The 25,858-nt window shown below is 35.7% G+C and overlaps 2 protein-coding genes across 19 annotated transcripts in view; both read right to left on the bottom strand.

Annotated features, from left to right (window-relative positions):
• Positions 1-5,568: 5,568 nt before the first annotated feature.
• LOC124413201 (tropomyosin-1) lies at positions 5,569-11,782 on the bottom strand. 2 transcript variants are annotated; one of them, XM_046893633.1, is made up of 7 exons: positions 11,632-11,782; positions 8,858-9,145; positions 8,465-8,598; positions 8,188-8,376; positions 7,994-8,069; positions 7,740-7,872; positions 5,569-5,738 (listed from the first exon to the last, which is right to left on the bottom strand). In XM_046893633.1, the coding sequence occupies exons 2-7, from the start codon at positions 9,095-9,097 to the stop codon at positions 5,656-5,658; spliced, it is 855 nt and encodes a 284-aa protein (XP_046749589.1). In that variant the 5' UTR covers positions 9,098-9,145; positions 11,632-11,782; the 3' UTR covers positions 5,569-5,655. The 2 variants fall into 2 exon arrangements, with proteins under 2 accessions (XP_046749589.1, XP_046749590.1); XM_046893634.1 differs by having other exon boundaries at positions 11,636-11,780.
• Positions 11,783-17,765: 5,983 nt separating this feature from the next.
• LOC124413191 (tropomyosin Per a 7.0102) overlaps positions 17,766-25,858 on the bottom strand; it is a 38,645-nt gene continuing 30,552 nt past the window's right edge. For 6 of the 17 annotated variants that reach the window (XM_046893612.1, XM_046893618.1, XM_046893606.1 and 3 more), the window contains 3 exons: positions 25,638-25,700; positions 24,338-24,407; positions 22,207-23,333 (listed from right to left, as the gene is read on the bottom strand). In XM_046893612.1, coding sequence (XP_046749568.1) covers positions 23,251-23,333; positions 24,338-24,407; positions 25,638-25,700 — 216 coding nt within the window. In that variant the 3' untranslated portion in view covers positions 22,207-23,250. Of the gene's footprint in view, positions 18,061-18,842; positions 19,151-20,989; positions 21,004-22,206; positions 23,334-24,337; positions 24,408-24,439; positions 24,445-25,213; positions 25,277-25,617; positions 25,701-25,858 lie in introns of those variants that run through there. The other 11 variants (XM_046893613.1, XM_046893607.1, XM_046893603.1 and 8 more) reach the window with 6 other exon arrangements.

The raw sequence follows: 25,858 nt of genomic DNA, 5'->3' as shown, positions 1-25,858 counted from the left end.
TACTTTTTTTCCGATTTTCGGAGCCGAAAATTTTCGGTTTTCGAATTGATTTGTATGACCGTTTCTTGGCCAATTGGAACCCCAGGAACTCAAAAAACACATTAAAAAAAGCGTAGGACCAGCAGCAGAGAAATGACGACGAAAATTTGCAGTTTTTTGGCTGTAACTTTTGATCCGTTGCTCGCAGCGTATTGGGACTGCGCTCAATGGATTCCTCTCGCAAAATTACGTCAGAATAGTGCCCTCAAGAATTAATTGCAGCACTTTTCAAAGTCGTCGAAATTTTCGCAAAAAATCCAAAGGGGTTAGCCTTACTTTTTTTCCGATTTTCGGAGCCGAAAATTTTCGGTTTTCGAATTGATTTGTATGACCGTTTCTTGGCTAATTGGAACCCCAGGAACTCAAAAAACACATTAAAAAAAGCGTGGGACCAGCAGCAGAGAAATGACGACGAAAATCTGCAGTTTTTTGGCTTTAACTTTTGATCCGTTGCTCGCAGCGTATTGGGACTGCGCTCAATGGATTTCTCTCGCAAAATTACGTCGGAATAGTGCCCTCAAGAATTAATTGCAGCACTTTTCAAAGTCGTCGAAATTTTCGCAAAAAATCCAAAGGGGTTAGCCTTACTTTTTTTCCGATTTTCGGAGCCGAAAATTTTCGGTTTTCGAATTGATTTGTATGACCGTTTCTTGGCTAATTGGAACCCCAGGAACTCAAAAAACACATTAAAAAAAGCGTAGGACCAGCAGCAGAGAAATGACGACGAAAATCTGCAGTTTTTTGGCTTTAACTTTTGATCCGTTGCTCGCAGCGTATTGGGACTGCGCTCAATGGATTTCTCTCGCAAAATTACGTCGGAATAGTGCCCTCAAGAATTAATTGCAGCACTTTTCAAAGTCGTCGAAATTTTCGCAAAAAATCCAAAGGGGTTAGCCTCACTTTTTTTCCGATTTTCGGAGCCAAAAATTTTCGGTTTTCGAATTGATTTGTATGACCGTTTCTTGGCTAATTGGAACCCCAGGAACTCAAAAAACACATTAAAAAAAGCGTAGGACCAGCAGCAGAGAAATGACGACGAAAATCTGCAGTTTTTTGGCTGTAACTTCTGATCCGTTGCTCGCAGCGTATTGGGACTGCGCTTAATGGATTTCTCTCGCAAAATGACGTCGGAATAGTGCCCTCAAAAATTAATTGCAGCACTTTTCAAAGTCGTCGAAATTTTCGCAAAAAATCCAAAGGGGTTAGCCTTACTTTTTTTCCGATTTTGGGAGCCAAAAATTTTCGGTTTTCGAATTGATTTGTATGACCGTTTCTAGGCTAATTGAAACCCCGAGAACTCAAAAAACACATTAAAAAAAGCGTAGGACCAGCAGCAGAGAAATGACGACGAAAATCTGCAGTTTTTTGGCTGTAACTTTTGATCCGTTGCTCGCAGCGTATTGGGACTGCGCTCAATGGATTTCTCTCGCAAAATTACGTCGGAATAGTGCCCTACAGAATTAATCGCAGCACTTTTCAAAGTCGTCGAAATTTTCGCAAAAAATCCAAAGGGGTTAGCCTTACTTTTTTTCCGATTTTCGGAGCCGAAAATTTTCGGTTTTCGAATTGATTTGTATGACCGTTTCTTGGCTAATTGGAACCCCAGGAACTCAAAAAACACATTAAAAAAAGCGTGGGACCAGCAGCAGAGAAATGACGACGAAAATCTGCAGTTTTTTGGCTTTAACTTTTGATCCGTTGCTCGCAGCGTCTTGGGACTGCGCTCAATGGATTTCTCTCGCAAAATTACGTCGGAATAGTGCCCTCAAGAATTAATTGCAGCACTTTTCAAAGTCGTCGAAATTTTCGCAAAAAATCCAAAGGGGTTAGCCTTACTTTTTTTCCGATTTTCGGAGCCGAAAATTTTCGGTTTTCGAATTGATTTGTATGACCGTTTCTAGGCTAATTGGAACCCCAGGAACTCAAAAAACACATTAAAAAAAGCGTAGGACCAGCAGCAGAGAAATGACGACGAAAATCTGCAGTTTTTTGGCTTTAACTTTTGATCCGTTGCTCGCAGCGTAATGGGACTGCGCTCAATGGATTTCTCTCGCAAAATTACGTCGGAATAGTGCCCTCAAGAATTAATTGCAGCACTTTTCAAAGTCGTCGAAATTTTCGCAAAAAATCCAAAGGGGTTAGCCTTACTTTTTTTCCGATTTTCGGAGCCAAAAATTTTCGGTTTTCGAATTGATTTGTATGATTGTTTCTTGGCTAATTGGAACCCCAGGAACTCAAAAAACACATTATAAAAAACGTAGGACCAGCAGCAGAGAAATGACGACGAAAATCTGCAGTTTTTTGGCTGTAACTTTTGATCCGTTGCTCGCAGCGTATTGGGATTGCGCTCAATGGATTTCTCTCGCAAAATTACGTCGGAATAGTGCCTTAAAGAAATAATTGCAGCACTTTTCAAAGTCGTCGAAATTTTCGCCAAAAATCCAAAGGGGTTAGCCTTACTTTTTTTGCGATTTTTGGAGCCGGAAATTTTTGGTTTTCGAATTGATTCGTATGACCGTTTCTAGGCTAATTGGAACCCCAGGAACTCAAAAAACACATTAAAAAAAGCGTAGGACCAGCAGCAGAGAAATGACGACGAAAATCTGCAGTTTTTTGGCTGTAACTTTTGATCCGTTGCTCGCAGCGTATTGGGACTGCGCTCAATCGATTTCTCTCGCAAAATTACGTCGGAATAGTGCCCCAAAGAATCAATTGCAGCACTTTTCAAAGTCGTCGAAATTTTCGCCAAAAATCCAAAGGGGTTAGCCTTACTTTTTTTGCGATTTTCGAAGCCGAAAATTTTTGGTCTCCGAATTGATTTGTACGACCGTTTCTCGGCTAATTATAACCCCAGGAACTCAAAAAACACATTAAAAAAAGCGTAGGACCAGCAGCAGAGAAATGACGACGAAAATCTGGAGTTTTTTGGCTGTAACTTTTGATCCGTTGCTCGCAGCGTATTGGGACTGCGCTCAATGGATTTCTCTTGCAAAATTACGTCGGAATAGTGCCCTAAAGAATCAATTGCAGCACTTTTCAAAGTCGTCGAAATTTTCGCAAAAACCCAAAGGGGTTAGCCTTACTTTTTTTCCGATTTTCGGAGCCGAAAATTTTCGGTTTTCGAATTGATTTGTATGACCGTTTCTTGGCTAATTGGAACCCCAGGAACTCAAAAAACACATTAAAAAAAGCGTACGACCAGCAGCAGAGAAATGACGACGAAAATCTGCAGTTTTTTGGCTGTAACTTTTGATCCGTTGCTCGCAGCGTATTGGGACTGCGCTCAATGGATTTCTCTCGCAAAATTACGTCGGAATAGTGCCCTAAAGAATCAATTGCAGCACTTTTCAAAGTCGTCGAAATTTTCGCAAAAAATCCAAAGGGGTTAGCCTCACTTTTTTTCCGATTTTCGGAGCCGAAAATTTTCGGTTTCCGAATTGATTTGTATGACGTTTCTTGGCTAATTGGAACCCCAGGAACTCAAAAAACACATTAAAAAAAGCGTAGGACCAGCAGCAGAGAAATGACGACGAAAATCTGCAGTTTTTTGGCTGTAACTTTTGATCCGTTGCTCGCAGCGTGTTGGGACTGCGCTCAATGGATTTCTCTCGCAAAATTACGTCGGAATAGTGCCCTAAAGAATTAATTGTAGCACTTTTCAAAGTCGTCGAAATTTTCGCAAAAAATCCAAAGGGGTTAGCCTTACTTTTTTTCCGATTTTCGGAGCCCAAAACTTTCGGTCTCCGAATTGATTTGTCTGACCGTTTCATGGCCAATTGCAACCACAGGAACTCAGAAAATACATTAAAACGAGCGTTGGACCAACAGGAGAGAAATTACGACATAAACATCAGCAGCAGAAAAATTGAGAAATTACGTTATTCGTTTTTTGACTGTAACTTCTGATCCGTTGCTTGCAGCGCATTCGGTCTGCGCTTCATCGATTTCTCTCGCAAAATTACGTTGGAATAGTGCCTGAAAGATTCTTAGTCTCGGAATTGATTCGTATGACCCTATCTGAATTATTTGCACAAAATCCAAAGGCGTTAGCCTCACTCTTTTCTTGGGTGAAAATTTTTTCGTCGCTGAATAGATTGTATGACCCTTTTCAGACTAATTAGACCTACAGGAACTGAGAAAACACAGCAAAATAAGTGTAGGGCAAGCAGCAAAGAAATTTAGAAGGAAAGACCAGCAGCAGAAAAATGATAAAAAGAAATGTTCTGTTCTTCCACTGTAACTTTTCATTCGTTGCACGCAGCGTTTCAGAACTGCGCCCCATAGATTCTCGTCGCAGAATGATTCCGAGTTAGTCTATCAAGGAATCAATTCAAACAATCCGTAAGTCAAAAAAATTACGTCTGAAAAAATCGAATGCGGTTATCCCTGCTTTTCCTTTACTTCAGAGGCCGGAAACTTTTCAACCCTGAATCGTATCGCAGCAGTTTTCTTTACACTGATCGGGCATAACCGCAATATTTTCTGTATGCAATCTGCAGCAAGAAACATATGAAAAGGCATCTGAATTATACACGAGTGCACGAATCTGGAATAATTAGAATGAATTCGATTATTTTCTTACCTCGAAAAACTACTACCGATTCATTCGATTTTCTTCCTACTTATTTATTTTCCGTTCATTTACACGTGCAATTAACAATCCTAGATTCTCCAATTTTCAAGATAGAAACGCAACTGATAACCACTTACTCAACCACGTAGTTCAGAATCGCTGCATTCTGCCGTTCCGTCCGTATCCATTTTCATAAGCGTCATTTTGCAGTCGACGGCGTGGCGCTGCCGCGTTAATTTGACACCCGTGAAAATCCAGCCTAATGCTAAGAATTTCCTGATATTTCGACTTGGTAAACGGTGATGGAAACATTACACTGCATCATCACTTCATTAACGCTAATTGTTAATTAGGGTCAAACTAGCCAAACGGTGTGGAATCATTCTGGAGATACGTTTGAACGGACAACAAAACCAATTTTGTCGACAGTGACCTCAAATGCAGCTAGTGATTGCTAAAAATGTTGTAATAGAAAAAATCCAATTTTCCGTGTCTAAATTGCCACCACGGTGAATTCGAAAATGCGGAATTTGAATTTCTACATGCAGTGTCAAATATTTTATTACAGGCATTTCGTCAAAAGGATTTTGGTCGAATTTTTAGATACCGAGGAATCTAATTTCTAATTGATAATCGCTTAACCAGATTAAATCAATTAAATCAAAATTATTGTAGACTACGCTTTGCTTTTAATTCATTTGTCAAATTGAATTTGTGAAATTGAAAATCATCTATCGAATATTTCTAACCGTGTTAAATTTTATTTTATCGCAACATCAGCCTGCGACGAAGAGATCGATTTTTAAGTTTAAATTTATTAAATACCATACCGTACTATGTTTCGTACAATAAGTAGTAATAATATTTATTAATATAATATATTTATATAACCGTGTATATTAACATAATGTGGTGATAACAAAACGTGTATGTTTTCAGATGTTGTGTGGTTTTTCCGTAATTTTTTAACGTGTATTCGATGGAGGGTTTGAACATTTTCAATGATATTCGTAATATTACTGATAATTTGTAAACATAAGTTATTAATATCCAGCCAATTCGGCGAAGGTGGAGTCCATCTCGTCGGCCAACGACTTGTATCTGTCCTTGTTGATTCCAAGTTCGTCTGTAACGAGATAAACATTATTTCATTAAATAAATAGCATACATTACTCGCACTGCAGCTCTTACAACCGCACATAATTTCCTATATTATTAAAAAGTTTTCCACAACCACAGCCACAATTGTCTGCCTCCATCTTTGAATCTAACGATAATGAGACACGATTTGATTTGTGCTAAACTTTTTTGGCTTTACTCGTCGATTTCATCTCCCAGTAATCAGCGTCACATGTCATAACACTGCGTTCGGCGAGGATTTATAAATATGAAATACACATGGTGGTAGCAATGCATCACGTGAATACAACCCAATACGAAGATTCATATGGCATAAACCTTACGGGGATCATTCTGGTCACCAAACCTGTAGTACTTTCTATATCTAGGTAAATTCCAAACAAGGAAAAAGTTGGAAAAATAAACCAAACATCGTCAGTAGTATAGTCTCGACGGTATACGTGTAATTACGTTAGAAAAGAATGTTAGAAGGGGAATACCGTAACTTTTTAATTAAGAAAATAAAAAACTAAAGACGACAATTACCGCTAAAGCTACAGGGAGCAAAAGTACCTGGGCTTGCGACTGCAGATGTAGCGAAGCTATAAAAAGCTATGTCGTGTTAACAAGATTGAAAGTGTATATCGTGTATATTTTCACGGTTGTAGTCGTCTCCTGTCATGATGACGTACTGTGTAAAAACCGAGTGTTTTGCCAATCGAATTTAATATGGCACTTGGTACCAGATTCAATCACTAAATGAAACTAATCTCAACTAACTATATTCGATCAATTGTTAACCGTCTAATTATCAGTCAAGTAACAACGATATCAGCGTGTAAGGTCAACGTGATCAGAACTGGAAATCGTTCAGAGTGGATTATTTTAAATTAATTATTGAAATTTGCAAAAATATATAATTGAGAGGTAAAATGAAATGCTACAATTATTTTCTTCTTGATTTTGCTTTTGCACCCGAACACTAACGATAAGCTGCAAAAACGCGTTTCATGTTCTATACCGCGGAAGCCAAGTAAACGTGTTTAGTTTCTGGGAAGCGATTTCAGGAATCGGACTACTGCATTGTGTATGTGTTATTTAGTAGCCACTAAGTTCAGCAAACGTCGAGTCCAAGTCGTCGCAAATTGCTTTGTGTTTCTCCTTCTCGTGGAACAAATCGTCTGCAACGAGAAACGACGGAATGCGTTAAAATCCGTCGGTATTCGGAAACACTGTACCGTTATCGGGTTTCCTGGCACTTCACCGGTGCAAAAAAAAACATTGTTGGAAAAAATTAACGATAAATAAAAACGACAAAAGGAAGAATTATGCTGATCAGTTAATAAGAGAAAACATGTTTCGGAATATATTACTCTGTATTACTCTTAGTAAATACGACTGTTTTCAAAAAGCTACAATCGACAACTGGCACGAATAAAAGCACGGCGAAATGCGCCATCTGCACAAATACATTGGCGCTTGCCCAATTGCATCGTTAATCGAAGCTTTTCGCATATGCAATATATACGCATTTGTGTAAATATGCATATGCTCGAAAGATACAATTCACGGTTTCAAATATAATTATTCATTATTCAAAAACACGGAAGTAAAGGTTAGTATTATCTGTAGTGAAAAATTATGTAAACAATGAAAATAAACAGAGAAATCATTATTACTAATGAACTCGACGAAATCTTTCAGACTTCAGAAGTGAAAACTTGATGGTAAAATGTTTGATTGCAAGGAGTATTCAAGGTCACTTGAAAATTTGATCAAAAATTAGTCTCCAACGTGCCGAATTATCTTCTAATGGAGATTTAATATTTGACTGAAAATCACAGCCGCAAACATTGTTCGAAAACACAGATATAAGTTCCATAGCTTGACGTTTTCATTGAAAAATCACAGCGACTTAGCAATGGTGAATTCTGAAAAAATTCCGCTCTGGACCTGACACCCGAGAAATCGTTCATTTCACAGTTTGATTTGATTTCAAGAAACGTACCTTCAAGCCTGTCAACCTCCTTCTGGAGCTTCTTGACGGTCTTCTCGGCGAATTCTGCACGAGCTTCGGCCTCCTTTAGCTTGACAGTCAAGGTCTTGAGCTGGCGCTTGAATTCCTCAACTCGTTGGTTGGCCTGTCAATAAACGAGTTAGACTTTGGTGAAGACTTCTCACATCAATTTCAGAGACAAGGATCATTTCGAAACGAGAAAAGAAGTAAACTGCAGCCATCAATAGCTGTGCAGTGTTAGTTACCTTTTCTTCGGACACTTCCAGGGATTTCAAGCTGTTGCCGACAACCTTGAGTTCCTCCTCAAGCTCCATGATCTTGCTGTGAATAAAAACTTGTCATAATTACACGTCGGTATTGAATAACTTTCAAAAACCATCATCGTGTAAGAACTCACGGTTCTCCGGGTATAGAAAATTACTGTTTATGTTATACTTACGCTTCTCCGGACTTGACACGGTCCTCAGCTACCTCAAGCTCGTCTTCAACGAAGGCCAGCTTGCGGGATACCTCGTCGGACTTTCCGTCAGCGTCCTCAGCAAGGAGACGAGCCTCCTTCAGCTGGTTCGTGAGCTGGTCCATTCTCTCCTCATCCTGCTGACTGCGGTTCTCCAATACTTTGCACATACTAAAACGAGGGATACGACAGCAGTCGATGAGTTTCGCTATGACCCATTAAATCACAAGAATTTAGCTTATGTTTCAGCTGCAATTACCGGCTCGACTCGTCAGCCGCCTGGGAAGCTTCGGTCAGTTTCGTCGTCGCGGTACCCAGACGCTCCTCAGAGCGTTCCAAGTCCTCTTCAATCAGCTGGACTTTCCTGTTCAAAGCAGCCACCTCGGACTCAGCCTGAAATCAACAATCACAGTGTCAGTAGATCGAATCATCTTCGGGATCATCGGCCATGTTGTGCCATATATGTGGCGATTTCTCTATCAATCCTGCCATTTTTCCGCCGATCACTTAACAACATTGTACTTGTTCCATTCCACTAAAGCGGAACTTCCTTTGATTTCTGAATAATCTCTTAGAAACATGAAGAAAGTTACAGCTACAATGGCTAAATCATTGAAGAAGGCTCCATGAATGTGAAATGATGTAAACTTACGTTGGTGAGGGACTTTTCACGCTCTTCGAGGTCCTTGTTAGCCTGCTCCAAGTTCTGCTTGTTGGCTACAAGGTCGGCCTCGACCTGCTGCAACTTCTTCTGCAGGTCGTTGACTTCCTCGAGGACTTTGTCCGCGCGGAGGTTTGCCTCTTTGGCCTGTCCCTCGCAGGTGTCGGCTTTATCCTGCGCGTTGTCCTTCTCAAGCTTCATCGCTTGCATCTTCTTCTTAATCGCGTCCATGGTGGCGGCTTTTTATTTGCGACTTTCCTCACGTAACTATAACAACCGCTGAAACATCAATCGGCATTTCGTTAGTGTGATTTCGCATCTTCCTATCGTCATATTGTACCATAACTCTCGACTCGGGTCGGGCTGGTGTCTATCTGCTTATTTTTGTATTTACATTAGAGGCATTTTCTTGTGCATCATTTCTACCACGCTGATCGGCGAACCTTGAAGTTTCAAAGCTAGACGATCTTGTGGCAAACGACTGAAATAACTTTTCAAACGGAATATGATAGCTGCTTGCAAATGGAATTCTGCAGAGCAATGAATGCTGCACGCTTATAGAAAGATTGATGCTTCTAGACCTTGACGTCTATAGAAGTATAATTTCATTTCATTTAGATCACGCAGTGTAACTATTAGGCACATGTTTCATGCATTCGAATAAATGTGAACTGGGCCAAAACGGTTGTAAAAAATTGATGAATTTTTCATCTGATTATAACAGCAACAAAATTGTTTTCACACTTTTTTATAAGTAAACCAATCACACATTTAACATTGCTCACAATGCATCAGGTATCGATTGCTGAACCGAAAAGAAAAACATTCTTGGCGGTTATTTGTTAAACATTTATAAAATCGTTACAGAAAAATAAGGATCATCCTCTGAACGCTTACGTGATAATAAATATCCAAGTCATATTTCCAATGAATAAATGGAATGGTAAGGCTCAGTGATAAAGGTATGAAAGAGTCAAAGAGCAAAGGCGAAGAGGTGAAAATGGGGCGAGAATGTGGTCGTGGAATGAAAACATTGTCTAAATAGCCCGGTAGCCTTGAAAGTGAGAACCAATATGGCCGCCGAGGTGAGAGTAGTCAGTGAGTAAATGACGCGTGACCCATGGCGACGACGTGACCATCGGTAAAGGGGGTATTTATTTCCCTTGTTTCGTAAAAGCGTGTATAGGATGATATTCGACCGGTCGACGTATAATGCCGGAGCGCTCAGAATGCCATCATAGAAAACGGCGTCTACGGAAATAGCTGTGGAGAGGCCGGTCTATAAATACGACTTAACGTCGGCTGACGCCAAGCGTCTGTATCCCAGAGGATCGGGCTTTACTTGGCTGCCAACTCCGACCGACATCCGATCTAACTGCGTGGCGTATTTATAGAATTTACGAAACTGCGAAACCACTGCGATTTCAATAATAATCTAACATCGGGATGCCCACCTTAGAAATTTTTCTTTTCATACGATCGATCCAACGCCCCGGCAGATGCGAGGAATTAGTCATAGATCTTAGCGATCGGTTTTAGTATTGATCGTTCAATTCAGATCGTTTGGATGATTTAATTCATACCGTGATTCATAGGAATCCATGGAAAACTATCGACTATTTTTCACTGTCTTGCTCGGTTTGGAGTCTGAGCATTCGTTTTATACTCTCGGAGAAACGTACAACAGAGGAAAAAGCTCATTTTCGGTTGAAAAATAAAAGAAAAATCTGAAACTATATTAAGATACGATGACGAGTAGCCCGCAGACCCACGTATTCGGAGGGGTTGGAATCTTTTAAACCATTTAATAACCGGACGTTCTACGGCCACGAACTTCGAGCAAATAACACAAAGCTCAATTCACCAAAATTTGTATTTTAAATACTATAAATACATTTGACAAATTCTTGTATTATTATATTATATTAGCATTCTCATCGTAAGGAATAGTGTTACGTAACATACAACATAACAGTACCGCGAAATATTAGCATAAAAACGATTTACACCATTGAAAAATAAATGCAGATTTAAAAAAAATTAACAAAACCAGTACAAATATAAAAACTAACGGGTTGACAATAATTGCACATAATTTAACAAGGATTGTGTGTGTGGGCAAGGTGCTGTGTCCACACTGCGGTTTTTTTTTTTTTTTTTTAATTTTTTTTTTAACAGGTGTGTTACGGTGTGTTATGGTGTTAATTGCTACTTACGACATTACGCAACAATGCAAGTCAAAAGAAGTAAGCCCTTGAAGCATAAGCGAATCGATGTTAATATTGCGGTGCCTAAAGCGTCCTCGAAGATTATTTTCATCTCCGTTGCGGACGTCCATTTTGCGATAGCTCTGTTTTTTTTTCTTTCTGTCTTTCTTTCTTTCTTTCTTTTATTCGCCAAGCACGTCTCCTGCAAGAATTCAGATGTCACAAGAAGTAAATTCAATACCTCAATTAACCGAACGACGGTCAATTTCGGTTGTCGTCTGTTTTTTTTTTCAATTTATTTTTACTTTTCTTTCTTTTTTTTTTATGGTAAACCGGCACATTCACTCGATCTCTCTCTATCTATCTCTTCTTGAAAATGATAGGTGAAAGAAAAAAATGATTGATAAACTTCGTAGATTGTTTATACAACGCTGCGTATACTATTTTGCAAAGCTTTTTGTTCTTGTACCATCAAGGTATAAAAACGCACACCAAACTTCTGAAATATTTAATGTTAGGGCTGAATGGAAAAACACAAAAGGGGTGTTAAGCACTTACCTACCCGAGCGAGTAGAGCGACGCGAGTCGAGTGCCGTCGGGACGCCCGTCAGCCTTGCGTTCCGAAAACTCGCGGGTGGGGAACCCAAAAATGGCGAGCAGCCAGCCTCGTTCCCCGCGTTTCCCGAAGCCCAGCGAAGCCCAGCGAAAAGCTCCCCGGTAGACAGAAACGAGGATTTTCAACCATCGTATAATCCCTTCATACTGTGTCCGCGGTTATCCAGAGCTTCGCGATACGCTTAAATTAGCGAGCTTTTATAAATTCTCGCTTGGATTTGCGACCCCCGTTAACGTACGCTATGTAAACAAAATACGATCCGGGTGTCAAATTCGAATTCTTTTTGGCGTGTAGAAACTGTGTCAGATACTGCACTCCACGGACTACATATGATTTGTTTACTCGGTTTAGTAACACCGTACGTCACGAATAGTGACGTCATGTCGAAAATACATTCGCATCTTAGAATATAGGATGTGATACCGATTGTTAGAGTCCATCAAGAGTCGAAACCAATTTCATCAGCACGATATCAATTCTACACAATTGACATCGAGCGTATCAAAGGTCGTGGTATTTGGTCGCATAAAATGTCCAAATACCACAACCTTAAGTTGTGTTCAATAATAAAAATCTGTCGTTCGTGTATTTTTGCGTCTGTATTAATTTGTTGGAACAAAAAAAAGTGTTGAAGCTTGCCGAGGTTCGGCTAAAACGATCGGCTGGTTATTCGTTTCGACGCCATATTGCCTGTTCATTTAGAGCAGCAGCATTGTTTGCAAATTTTGTTAGTCAAGTTCATTGATTTTCTCACATCAAAGTACATCGTATATATGCTCGGATTGTTGAATAATGGTAAGATGCGTGAAAAAATTCGCGCATAACTCTGATACTGTGGCACTCTCGACTATATCTGTAAACTGGGTCTTTGGCACCTCTTGGCATGATATTCCGACAGTCGTCAGATTTACGTTGGCTACTCCTACATGAATAACAGTTGTTGAGGACAAAAAAAAAATCAGAAAAAAAATTAGAGCCAATGTCCGTGAGAAAATACTCGAATATTCGACGACCGAGTTACTCTTCCTCACGGCATCGCTCTTCGCATTAATAACACCTCGTGAATGCGATATAATCTAAGATGGTCAGAGCAGCTGTTGGAGTTCGTGTGGCTATAAGTGACGTTCTCATCGAACACGGGAGACGGTGTAACATTCTATAATACATTCACTGGTTTACTTTGTCAGTATAAATCGTCATAGATGTTGCCAAAAGTTAGAATTATTTGATTGTCATTTTTCGGACATTCTCTCTCCAATATCCTGACTTAGTCAAAATAATCTCTACAAAGATAAAGAGATATTCTGTGGAAAAAAAATGGTAGCAAAGCTCATATTACTAACTGAAAAATTCAAGTAACATCATTCATAATGAAATCTTGTAATCAAGACATAACCTCGCAGATAATAATAGGCATTTCGATAGGAAAAAATACCGAGACGTCGGGTAGAGAGACAGGCTGAAACCGAGGGAGAAGACATAACGTCAAAATCAGCTGATGGGGCGTGTCGACAAGAGTATACAAACCTTGTTTAAGTCTTGGAAAAATTCCGTCGCCCACATTCGGAGTTATTTCCTAACTCCACGCATCCAGTTTCTCTGATCTATCATACCTTATACCTTGAATTAATACTAAATTTCAGTTATAATTTAGGAGAATGATAAACCCATTTTTCCGACCTCTCGGAGCAGTTTACTGATCAGACGACGAAGTTACTACAGTACAGAAACTGAGGTGATGCATGATAATAGTCTACATTTTTTTCCTCCTGTAGCGTAATCCTGTTGCTAAACTTGTAATAAACGTTGAGAGCAATCCTTGGCACCTGACTTTTGCGTTTAAAATACGGTATCTGGTGGTTGTAGGTATGTATAATTCACTGCAAGTTGGTGGGAAAAGGAGTTCTTTTTTAGCATTTCATCTTCCTGGTAGTGGATAAACATTATTTTATTTTCAACCTGTATGCAGTAAACGGATGGGACACTGAAAATAAACAAAGTATATTTCTGTCGGACGGCGGTTTCATACTTTTCAATGAACCATCAATTTCCATCTATTCAAGATATGTGGACCAAGTTCATGGGCAGGGTTAAATATATTTTGCGACATACATTGCATCCGAAATTACAGTGACTAATGTACTTATATTACGTTCAATTCGATACTTACTTCGATGCAATTTCCTGCTGTCAACTATTCTCTGCAGCTACAGCATTTTCCTCTGATCGGGATTTAGAGTCGTTGGAAAACCGCGAATAGAAAGAGTATTTTTCATCATTTTTCAGGCATGATCTTATAACTCTGAATCTCTTGAGACATAGGATGACTCGAGGATGCGAATACTGCCGCCATCTTGCTGCAAGTTCATCAATTCATACCCTCTTCATCCAGGACAAGACCGATATGAACAAATCATCATCATCGCACGTTCGATAGATCAAATAATGCCAGGAAGAACGACATCCTCGGATTTTGCAAATTCAGGCTGCAACCTCGTCGCGAAGAAGTGTAATCAAAGTTGAAGTTGGACCTGGAATTGGGCCAAAAATAACCAACGTAGTGACATCACCGACGCCCCAGTCTTCTTGCCTAAAAAAAAAAAATTCACGTATCCCAAGAATAGGAAGCAGAAGAAACAACCGCTGGAGATTTATTTATACTGTGGTAAATATGTATGAGATACGTAAAAACTGCACAAATCGTAATATGACGATATAGCGGCAATTATTTAATATGTTTTATTCATTCACGCGATACCTAAAACGCTACTTCATCTTCAAGATGCGTTAAATTTTAGTCAACTTGCTGAAAAGGTGATATCTTGAATAAAGATAATAAATTCTCTGAAACAAGGATGATCAAGACGGCTTTGTTAAAAAATTATTCCTACAAAGTTAAGAAAATATTTCGCTTTTGAATTGAATAATTTTGACCCGTAGAATACAAAACTCAAGAAACATTGATTCACTACAGTTATTTGTAAACTATGACTAAATTTCACTGAAATTACTTACTAAGAAACTAACAGAATAATTCCAACAAAAGGTATCCAAATTTCTTTTTATAATTACGATAAATTAACCCAATCGCATTTTATGGAGAAAATATGTGAGTGTCGCAAGAAAAATTAATTCCTATCGCCGTAATAGTGACAGGATAAACCTTACAGGAAGAATTGAACGGGAACAGGGATCAGGTTAATTAATTAAATGTTCATTACTCGAGCAGATTGTCAATGAAAAAAGTATATTTCGTCTTTTAGACATCGGGCTAACGCCTCGTACGTTTTTTAGTTGTCTTTTTTTTATATCCATCTCAATTTATTACTATGAATAATTGTTACGTCCGTCTAACTATTAGCACGAGCCAAGGCTTGCGAGATTGAATCATGTGAATTACCGATGACGATAATAACTTCGCTTATAGTTCTTTATCAAAATCAATAACGGCATAACAATGATAAAATAACAATGGAAATGAAATTATGACAATAAGCATGAAATTCTAAAGGTGGGAAAAAGTTGTCAATCGCCTAACGACGGAGTCTTCCGAAGCACGTAGTAATCGAAGTATTCAAATGTATAATCTAATTAGCCTCGACTCGTGCGGATGTACAAACCGCAAGAATTTGAACAATGGATCATTTAAGAATAATCAGAATACAATATATGCTATATATATATATATATTATTTTCGCGAAATAGCCTGCACGAAAAAATCGGTATAGTAAGCTTGTACAGCGTGCAATTTCTGATTGCAATTTTAATGCGAATCTTTTCGATTTACCGCAGCAAACTTTTGAAAATACAAAAACATCATCCGTCGCCTAATTCACTTTCGCTCGTATCAATTTCTCCTTCCCTTTTATCGCTTTTCCGATAAAGTGTACAACATGTAAATCCACCACACGTCCAATTATTATTATTATTATTATTATACACATGTGCAGTGAAAAACCGGTATAAAAATTAGGGCGTTCTCAGCTGGTGATGAAGACAATTTTCTCATAATTCGTATGGTTTTACCTTATATGTATAGATCATTATCGCTAAGTATATCAAATCATGCTTTATAATGACGTATTTTTGCAACGCTAAATAGGAATATCTACAAGCTATTATATGTTGACGTGTGTAACAAAGTTTATGTAAGTGCAATTGTAAGATTGTCTGTAACAATGACAAAATATAGATTCTCTTTTCACATATGTGCGGCAAAGCTATGTAATGCATGTCATGTATGTAATGCATGTAAAAGCTAAAGCTAAAGATCGCAGTTACGCAACAAATCTTCCCAGTTATAAACTGTTTCAGATTATACAGCTCAAGATGCTGCGTAATTTCTTTCCACACGTTATTCTTTACTATTCACGACGCTTGCATAGTTTCCCAAAATAAATGTTACAAATTTCTCCGATATTTATTCGAATATTTACTCGCATTACCGAACTAACGAATAAAAAACGGAGGAAATATAAACTTTATTCTGAATGCCAATTTTTTCACTTAGATTAAGTAACCTACAAAACCCATTCTTTTATTTATTCATTTTATTTTTATTTTTTTCAACCTACATTCAACACGATTGCAACGATTTCTTTCTTCCTTTATTTTATCCGTCGTTTCTCAATGTTGAAATGAGTAAATTCAGTATAGCTGCAGTAAGTAGCACGTCAAAAAAGCCACAAAACTGACCCTTGGAATTCGGTGAAAGTGTACCTAACAATAAGCGATGCTATAATTCTTTAGATTTATTACGTGCTCTTCGTTGTTTTATTATTGTTTATTATTGAGGAACAGAAAATAAATGACCCTTCAATTTTTAATATAAATACACGTGTAAGCGTACGTGTGACGGTTTTAGATCACATAAATTCTAGGTCAAATAATCAAAAGTTGAATAACTAAATCAGAATATTGTCCAACAAATTTGGCCTTTATTTAGTTTTTATTATCACACTTCAATTCTTTTTCAATTTTGCAACGTCTATTCAACCCTAGTGCTTGATGAAAATAACAGTAATTATGAAAGTTAATCGAAAACCGTTTATAGAACATGAATGTTCTAACTTCTAGGCACAAAATGATGATCAGAATGAATGAATATACCGGCATACCTACCACATTCGCAAGACAAGTATTACTTCAGTCCACACTATATATAATAACAGAAAGGACTTCAAACTGTAGCGTATTAATTTTATATCGTAGGAATATTTATTTCATAAAGAAAAAAATCCAATGCGATCAAATAACAATCATACTTGCAGTACAAGGCAGCTATATATATATATATATATATATATATATATATATTTTTTTTTTTCCTTTTATTACATAAAAAAGTGAGACCGTCATCACTCGAGACATTCAATGTTCATTTTGATTAGAATAGGGTTTAAAGTCGAGTCGTTTCGCCACAGATATAAATTTTGTACTCAGTTGTATGTGTATTATTATATAATTAAGCTTACACTCCCCTAATTTTTTTTTTTTTGTCTCTTCGTTTTATTTCTTTTTAATTTGTCGTTTTTTTTCTTCTACTTTTAATTCGTTCACCGAATTATTGCCCAAGTAATTAAATTTGCGCTTTCGAAAACCCGTACACGTGTTAGATAAGCTGAATACCTATACAAGCAATTGGAAGTAAATGTCAATGACGTTGCGAAAGGGTCGCGGGGTTTTACTTTAACAAGTAAAGTAGTGATTTGAAAAATATTAACTGTACAGTTTGAGGCCCTTGCCAGAAAATAACTTTACAAATAGCGCATATAATGTATAATTAAACAACTCCCAGTGCAGACTATAGCGATAATTATGGGAAATATTATCAATTTCAAAATTCAAATTCCCAATTATTTTTTCAGTACCATAATATTATAATATTATATATACATCAACGATATCCGATCAAGCCCAAATTTTCTGTACGTAATATGTGGTACAGAGCTGACAAAATCATATTTTATAATAATAATAATACGCAAACGGCACGAACACTTTTTACTTGCTTATTTAATTCGTGATGTTTCTTTTGTTTTTTGTTTTTTCTTATTTATTTATATCTTTCTTTTCTGGAAATGTTTGTGTATGTGTTTTATTTTTGTCATACCTCGGTCTGTTCCGCATCAGCTATATCCATCATATAGATACAACGATCAGCGAATTAGGTACATAAAGAATTATGCGACCAGCATGTGGCAGTGTGATAATGGATTCATACATTACGTCTTTAATTACAATCTACATAATCGCTGGACCGTTTAAATCGTATAGAAATTTTACAACTAATAACCCGCCAGATCAGCAATCGTTTGGTCCATCTCGTCGGCAATCGCCTTGTACTTGCTTCTTTCGTTGAGCAGTTCATCTGCAATTTAAAAAATCAGCGGGTACGACAGTTAGTGATTTGGTGGTTAGTACTGTTAATACACAAACACAAGCATAAGCATTTATCATCGAAATATTAACGAGGTTATTTATTCAACATGCATATTATTACGGACACAGAATTTTTTTGAAATATTTGTCAGCCTTGAGTGGAAAAGATTAAAAATTTTATTCACATATTATTCGGGTAATCCTGAAAGTCGCAATGACGTGAATATTTTCGCGATTAATTTCAGGAATTTTTTTGTTTTTATTTATTTATTTATTTATTTTTTTTTTTTATGTAATCTATAACGTTGCAATTATCATTCTGACTTTCAGGATAATCGCAAAGTTCTCAAATTATGGCTTCAATGTACCGGTTTAGCTGCTGATAAGCTGTAAAACAGGAAATGAGAAATTAGTACAGGATTATTTGTTTACACAGAAGAGTTATGAAGTCAGGTTGATTACAGGTGAGTTGGACCCTGTTAAGGTAAAAGTAATTATTAGTGTGTTCGATATTAGAAAGAAAGTGATGAAATATAATTGAACGATTACCAAAGCGTGCACAAAAATATTAAAACGCAATCGTTTCGTCGCGGTGCCGATAAAAGAATCGAAATTTTTAACAGGAATTCAAAAGTAAAGAATAGGTTTTACTTATTTCGATTTCTGTCTATTGATACAACGAAGAAACGATGATGCGTAATCGGGCGATTTGAGCGATATGACTGAAGAGAGAATTGATTGAAAACGAAAGCAATAAATAACGATACCATCTTAGAACAACATAGTTTTTATAATATATTAATTTTAATAATTATATTATAATAATACAAGTAATTGTAAGTTGAACGTATAATAAGACAGTTTTTTTCTTTTTCTTGTTTTTGTGTAGGTGTATGTGTGCGTGTATGTATACATGATATTTTTGTTCTTTTGTTTCTGATTTTGACAAATTCTGTATGTCGAAGGTTTGAAACAAATATAACTGCATGCGCTTTTTGTTTAACCGACCAACTCGGTGAAGGTGAGGTCCAGGTCGTCGCAGATGTATTTGTATTTCTCCTTCTCGTGGACGAGTTCGTCTGCAAGAAAATTGTTCATAGTTTACAATCAAGCCCATCACCACCGGAAGCCAAAAGTTTACCCAAAAAAATATTTGATATAAAGAAAGAAAACACGTAGTCGTAGAATCTCTTTTCAAAATCAAATTCGTATTATCGACTAACTTCATTAATATTATCACAATAATAATAATAATAATAATAATAATAATAATTTCAAAAGAGATTCCACGCAACGTTTTAACATTACGTTCTAAAGTATGAACTTAGAGAAAGAAACTTTTGTACAATAGATATATGAAAAATATTTTAATGATAAGGATGAAAATCAGGGGAGATAAAGCGTGGATTATAGATGAAGCGTTACAACTTACGCGTTAAATGTGTGTTAGAAGGCAAAGCGTAGAAAAAAAAAAAAAAATTCAAACTAAGAGAAAAAAAAATGATGAAAAAACAATCTATATATATATATATATATAAATATGTTTTAGAAGCGTTATTCGAGCTGCCGATCTCAAACGCCGTAGAGTTCTTGGAACGCCATATCCAGGCCGTCTCCAATTTCTTTGTATTTCTCCTTCTCCACCACCATCTCGTCTGCAAAGTATTTTTTAGCGAATCATTCAAAAGCAAAGTACAGTTAATTTGGGATAATAAGATTCGACGAATCATCTTCTTTCTTTCTTCATTTTACAGGTATTTGATATAATTTCATATAATCAGGAACGTAACTTGAAAATCAAGCGAACGCAACGAAAGGCAGAAAAATGGTGCATTGATAGCGTGATTATAGGTTCTTCGAGTAAAAAAAGGGGAATGATGTGAAAATAAAAAATAAATATAGAACGGTATCATCATTATTGTAACGAATATTGCAAAGCTTGAGGAAAAAAAATAAAAATTCAATACTTACTATTAGCCATGGCTGTGGATTCTAATCCATTTTATAAAAGCCACGATCCATGCAATGTTGTTAGAGGAATTGTAAGAAAAAAAAAAATAAGTAAAAAAATAAAACAACACTTGACAATTACACAATATTGATAACTGATAGTGACTACACTATAAGGGGGAAAAAAATGAATAAAGTGTAGGAAAAAAAAAATAAAACTAAGGATAATAAACATAAAATACATATTAGTTATGAAATAAGAAAACAAAATAAAACGGTACGACACACTCAGGTTTTTCAAAATGAAAATATATATTATAAACAGTTTTATAATTATAATAGCAATATAATTATTACAATAATATTAGTTTTTATTATTATCATTATTATCATTTGAATTAATATTAAGTAAATTAATAGACTAATAAATCAAGTATGATTTTATACTTTTATAATTTTACTTTTTTTTTAATTCATTTTTCTTTTACTCTCGTTTTAGATTTCAGGATTTTCAAGAATAGGAAAAAAAGAAAACAATCGTTTATCTAAAGATATATAGAATAATAATAACAGCGTGAAATGTCTAAAAACTTGCACAGGGAAAATACATTGTCCATTTTGTATCGAATTTATATCGTCGCGGAATAATAATAACGGGAGATCGGAATGATTACGGGAACATATACATATATACATGTATATATTTTAGGTGCATTTTTATATACATATATGTATTTATTTATTTATTTATTTATTTTTTTTGTCGATTAGATATGGAAAATCTATTCTTGAAAAACGACATATAAAAAAAAAAAAAAAAAAAAAAATTAAAAAACTCAATTTCACAAGTAACGAACCGTGCGATAACTTTCTTTTAGTAAAATGCTGACGTGAAAGTTGATTAAAAAATATTTCAACTCATACGTATGTATAGCAAAATGAAAAAGAAAAAAAACTTTCAAAATTCACTACACTTTTCCCTCTCGATTTAGCAGAAGCACAGCCGGATATATATATATATATATATATATATATACATGTATATAATATAAGGAAAAGTGGGGGAAAAAAAAAACCAACAACAACAACAACAACAACAACACCGGGTGTGAAACATTTGATTTGTAACCCGAAGAAAAATCGATACACCTCCTAAACGTATGTATTATTTGCATACATGTTGTATATGTGTGTGTGTGTGGGTGCGTCTGTGTTTATACATATATGTATATAACCGCGGAGCGTACAAAAAAAAAAAAAAAAAAAAAAAAAAAACCACAATTCTTTTCGCACGAATATAAAGAATAGATTATATAAATAAAATTTTATCTATATTGATTTAATTATTATTTTTATTATAATTCTTAAAATAATGTACTTATTATTGTTGTTTCATTGTCAATTATTTGTTATTATTTTTCTTCCATACATCTATAAATGATAAACTTTTAACTCGAGTTTATCTCGAATGAACTTTAAGCGTTCACTGAAAATTTTTATATACCTATTCGTGTTCCAGTGTACGCGAAAAACGCGAGACCCCGAGTCTCTATATATATATATATAATGTTATATATATATATATATATATATATATATATATATATATATATATATATATATATATATATATATATATATATATATATATATATATATATATATATATATATATATGTAACATGATAATAATATAATATATTTCACGAATCCGGTAGAATTTTTTTTGAATTGAATGGAAGTTTTTTTTTTTTTTTTTTTTCTTTTTCTTCCCCCTTTCCCCGATTCAATTTCGTATAATTTATCGTTACATCAATTCAATTTCAAGAAAAAATTTGCGTAGAGAAAAAGTTTAAAGGAAAGAAAAAAAAAAAAAAAAAAACAACGACGACGACGACGACGACAACGACGAGGACAGGGAAAGAAGAATCAGAGGAAAGTATTTATTATTATTTTTCTTTTTTACCTCTCTCTCTCTCTCTCTCTCTCTCTCTGATTACGCGTGAGTAGAATATATATTTATACAGACGAACGTGATAATTGAAAGATGGTTGAATTGTTGAGATGTTAAATATTGATGAATCGCGATAAATGCAGGTATCATATGCTATACATGGAGAATAGCCCGAGTTCTTTATTTACTTTATTTATTTATTTATTTATTTTGGGGGGGGGGGGGGGGGGGGATCCGTGTATAATTAGGATAAACCAGAAAAAAAAACGAGTTGAACGCGGCTTGATAATTTAGAGTAATAAGACGTAAGAAAATACTGCATGGAGCAACAAAGAAAAGGCTACTAAATATAGAAGACATTATCTATATATTTTATAATATAGTCTATACCTACATACATGCTTATTGCTGTCAATTAGAGGAGAGGAATACACGACGCGTACTTTCTAAACCTTCCTCAGTCTTCGGATGATGGAGAACCGTTTGTTTTCAATTACGGCAAAAATGTAGAATTCTTAAATCGGGTGTCGATTCTTTTAGCAATTTCGTTATAAAAAATTTTTGCGATGCTGACGCGTGTTGGATAAAAAAAAAAAAGGAAAAAAAGAAAGATAATTCGCATCAAGCTATTTGCCTTCACATAACTTTTACATGCAAAATATTCACCGACGAAAACAAACGGTTTTTTCAAATTAAGAGGACAAGGCGAATCGAATTCTCTTTGACAAATACAACAATTTTTTAACGGAATGTCAATTGCGATAAGACGCGAATGGAATGACGAAAATTCGATATTCGCCAGGAAAAAGGCAAAGGATTAAAGAGACTCGTTTCGACATGTGCGTCAGGGCAGTTAAACGGTTCTACTATACGTAATATTAATGAATGTGCAGTATTGAAAACTGGAAAGACACGCGATAAAAGTTTAGCTTCGATATAAATACTTGTATATCGTAATCTGCCTTATCTCCTGCTCGAAAAAATTGGCCTTAACCCTATTTAAATATAAGGACACTGTATTTCCTTCTGTCTTTCTTTTTTCAATTTTGTCTTTTTTCTTTCAACACATATATACATACATTATATATACATATATATGTATTGTTGTTGTGTTACGTTAGGCGTGCACCAAACAAACAAGCGCGTATATCTATTACTTTAATTATTATTAATTATTTCTTTTTCATTTTCTTTTTCTTTTTCTTTCTCTTTCTTTGTGTATGTGTATGTAAGTGTATGCGTGTAAATTTTGTCCACAAAAGTGTGCAACATGTTCTACATGTTCTGGATGTCATGCAGCGTCGACTCCATCTCCTCTTGAAGCAATTTATTTTTCTCCCTCTCGGCAACTAGGTCGTCTGTAAATGTTACTTGTTAAAATCAACCAATTCTCAAACAAACAAACAAACAAATTAAAAAACAACGACAACACTCTTCAAACGCATTGTTATCGATTTTAATTTCTTTCTTTCTTTCTTTTTTTTTTTCTACTCAACGCCGCTTCGTTGCCGTCATGTATACGTGAATTAGATCTACAATATCAAAACCTGAAAACGCTTTGTTATCATGTTTTTATCTTCAACACATGGCACACAAGTTTCGACGATAAACGTCGTTACATATTCTTTTCAAACAATTTTTAAGGGCGTCGTCGATGCAACAGCTTTGCGCGGAATATTAGTAGAACTAAAAACTTTTTCTTTTTTTTTTCTCTAAACTTCTTGTACTCGTTCGAAATCTGTATTACCCCCTGGGGGGGGGGGGGGGGGGGGGGGGGTTATTACGATAAGTTCAGAAATGAAAAAAATGCATTACGTGAAAATGAAAGCTAATCTGCTGTTTCATCCGATGCCCTTAAACGAAACGTGGATCTATTAAGTTTACAAATTCAAGTATTGGACCTGTTAGAAACTGAGGATTGAGGAATAAAAAAAGTTGTCACAATCCTAGAACGATTTTAGGATTAGGTATTGTAATCAAACATAATATTCGAACAAGTATCCAAAAAGTTGGGAAGGGGGGAAAAAAAAAAAGTAATAGAAAATAAAAACTTGTTGCGTAATCTTGTACGCATTCGCTCTGCATATTTAATCAAAACACGTTACATGTATACAGTTGAATAACTGTGAAACTTTGGGGAGAATGGAAGTTAAAAGAAAAAAAAAAAACGAAATAAAGTGAAACGAGTTAAGATCGTTGTTCCGCTATTAACGGATGTCTGAATTCAAGTCTAAAAGTTACGTGAGAATGTTTTGTAAAAGGGGGGGGGGGGGACAACAATCGTTCGAAGAAGGTAAAGGAGGATGAAAAAGGTTGAGCGACGAACTAACCGCGAAAAGATTATTTAAAAATAAATACAAACCCTCGAGCCTGTCGACCTCCTTCTGCAACTTTTGCACAGACCTCTCGGCAAATTCAGCGCGAGCCTCAGCCTGTGAAATGAAAAAACAAAATATAATGAAACACACGTTTAAAACCGTTAATATTCACTCCGACGTTAAAATTCGTGTACGTCGAATCGTCTAATAGCATGAATTGCATCGAATTGAAACCGAAACGATATGCGTTTATACGCTAAAAATTATAGAAATCAATGAAGAAATATAATCATAGTAAAATGATATGAAACAAAGATATTTCTTTCTTTTTTTTTTTTTTTTTTTTTTCTTAAATTATTAAATTTGCACAGCGATTAGCAACAGATTTTTAACGTCGTGTATATAATACATAATTATATTCAATCAATTGTTGTTAATAATAAAAACAACAACAATCCAAAGCTTATATCACATATATATGGTAAATGTACTAATTAATTGTTAATCGTCACAGGCAGATAAGGTTAAAGAATAAAAAAAAAAATTATTAATATTCTACATTAGTTGTAAATTGATGAATGAATTCAATTATTTGCGCAATACATGAAAAATAACTGTTTTATTACCTTGCTGATTCGGATCGTGATGTGCAAAATTGGGTTGTAAACAGAAGAGGGGGGAGGTATAATGAATTGACAATCTTAAACGATATTTAAATTTGAAAATTAACTTTTGGGTGACTTCGAAAATAAGATTAAAGAAAAGTGTGAAATGAATTTAACTATCAATAACAGGAGAGAGTGCGAGGAAAATCTCCACCACCACCACCACCACCACCACCACCACCACTATTATCATCGTTATCCCCTTGCAAAGTGGATAAAGAATAAGTTCTGAAAAGAATAAACCGCGATTCTCACCTCTTTGAGTTGGCTGTCCAATATCTTGACTTGTCCCTCAAACGTTTCCTCCCTCTGTGTCGCCTGGTTTTTTAGTTAAAACACACCAAAAACAAAGAAAACAAACGCAACGAACTTTAGGGTTAATTTTTCAAGTGATAACATCAATTTATACATGCCGAACATCTTCTGCACAATATTCATTGACAAAAAGAAATATTACACGCTTGAGAGTATTCAGAACGATATTCTTCTTCATATATATCACACAAAACAGCAGATGAGAAGCAATTTCTATATAGATTCTCAAGCGTCCAACTTTCATCGTTATATTCATATCAATCGGATTATGATAGTGTATAGTTCACACTGCACGGATCGGTTAATGTCAAACGCCAATAAAACTGAAGTCAATAAATTCAAAAACGATCTATCGAAAGTCTACCTCCTTTAGACGGGTCGTCAAGGTCTTAATCTGGTTTTTGTACTCCTCCTCGCGTTGGTTTGCCTAATACATGGTAATCGATTAGCGTATACGATCCTTCATCAAACATATTATTATAATAAACGGGATTTTAAAACTGGAGAATATAGTTGTTCCGTGATAAAATTGACAAAAACGGTTATATCATATATAATACTTTATAAAGTCACGAAAACTCGGCT

Source organism: Diprion similis, chromosome 12 (assembly GCF_021155765.1).
Source record: "Diprion similis isolate iyDipSimi1 chromosome 12, iyDipSimi1.1, whole genome shotgun sequence".
NCBI lineage: Eukaryota > Metazoa > Arthropoda > Insecta > Hymenoptera > Diprionidae > Diprion > Diprion similis.
Note: the sequence above shows the minus strand (reverse complement) of the source record. Positions and strands in the feature narration are given on the sequence as shown.

Excerpts from the sequence above, each read along its gene's own strand:
- LOC124413201 (XM_046893633.1), bottom strand. The coding sequence starts at position 9,097 with ATGGACGCGATTAAGAAGAAGATGCAAGCGATGAAGCTTGAGAAGGAC. Across the intron at positions 8,377-8,464 it reads GCGGCTGACGAGTCGAGCCG|TATGTGCAAAGTATTGGAGA; the intron begins GTAATTGCAGCT and ends CCCTCGTTTTAG. Across the intron at positions 8,070-8,187 it reads CGTGTCAAGTCCGGAGAAGC|CAAGATCATGGAGCTTGAGG; the intron begins GTAAGTATAACA and ends TTTTATTCACAG.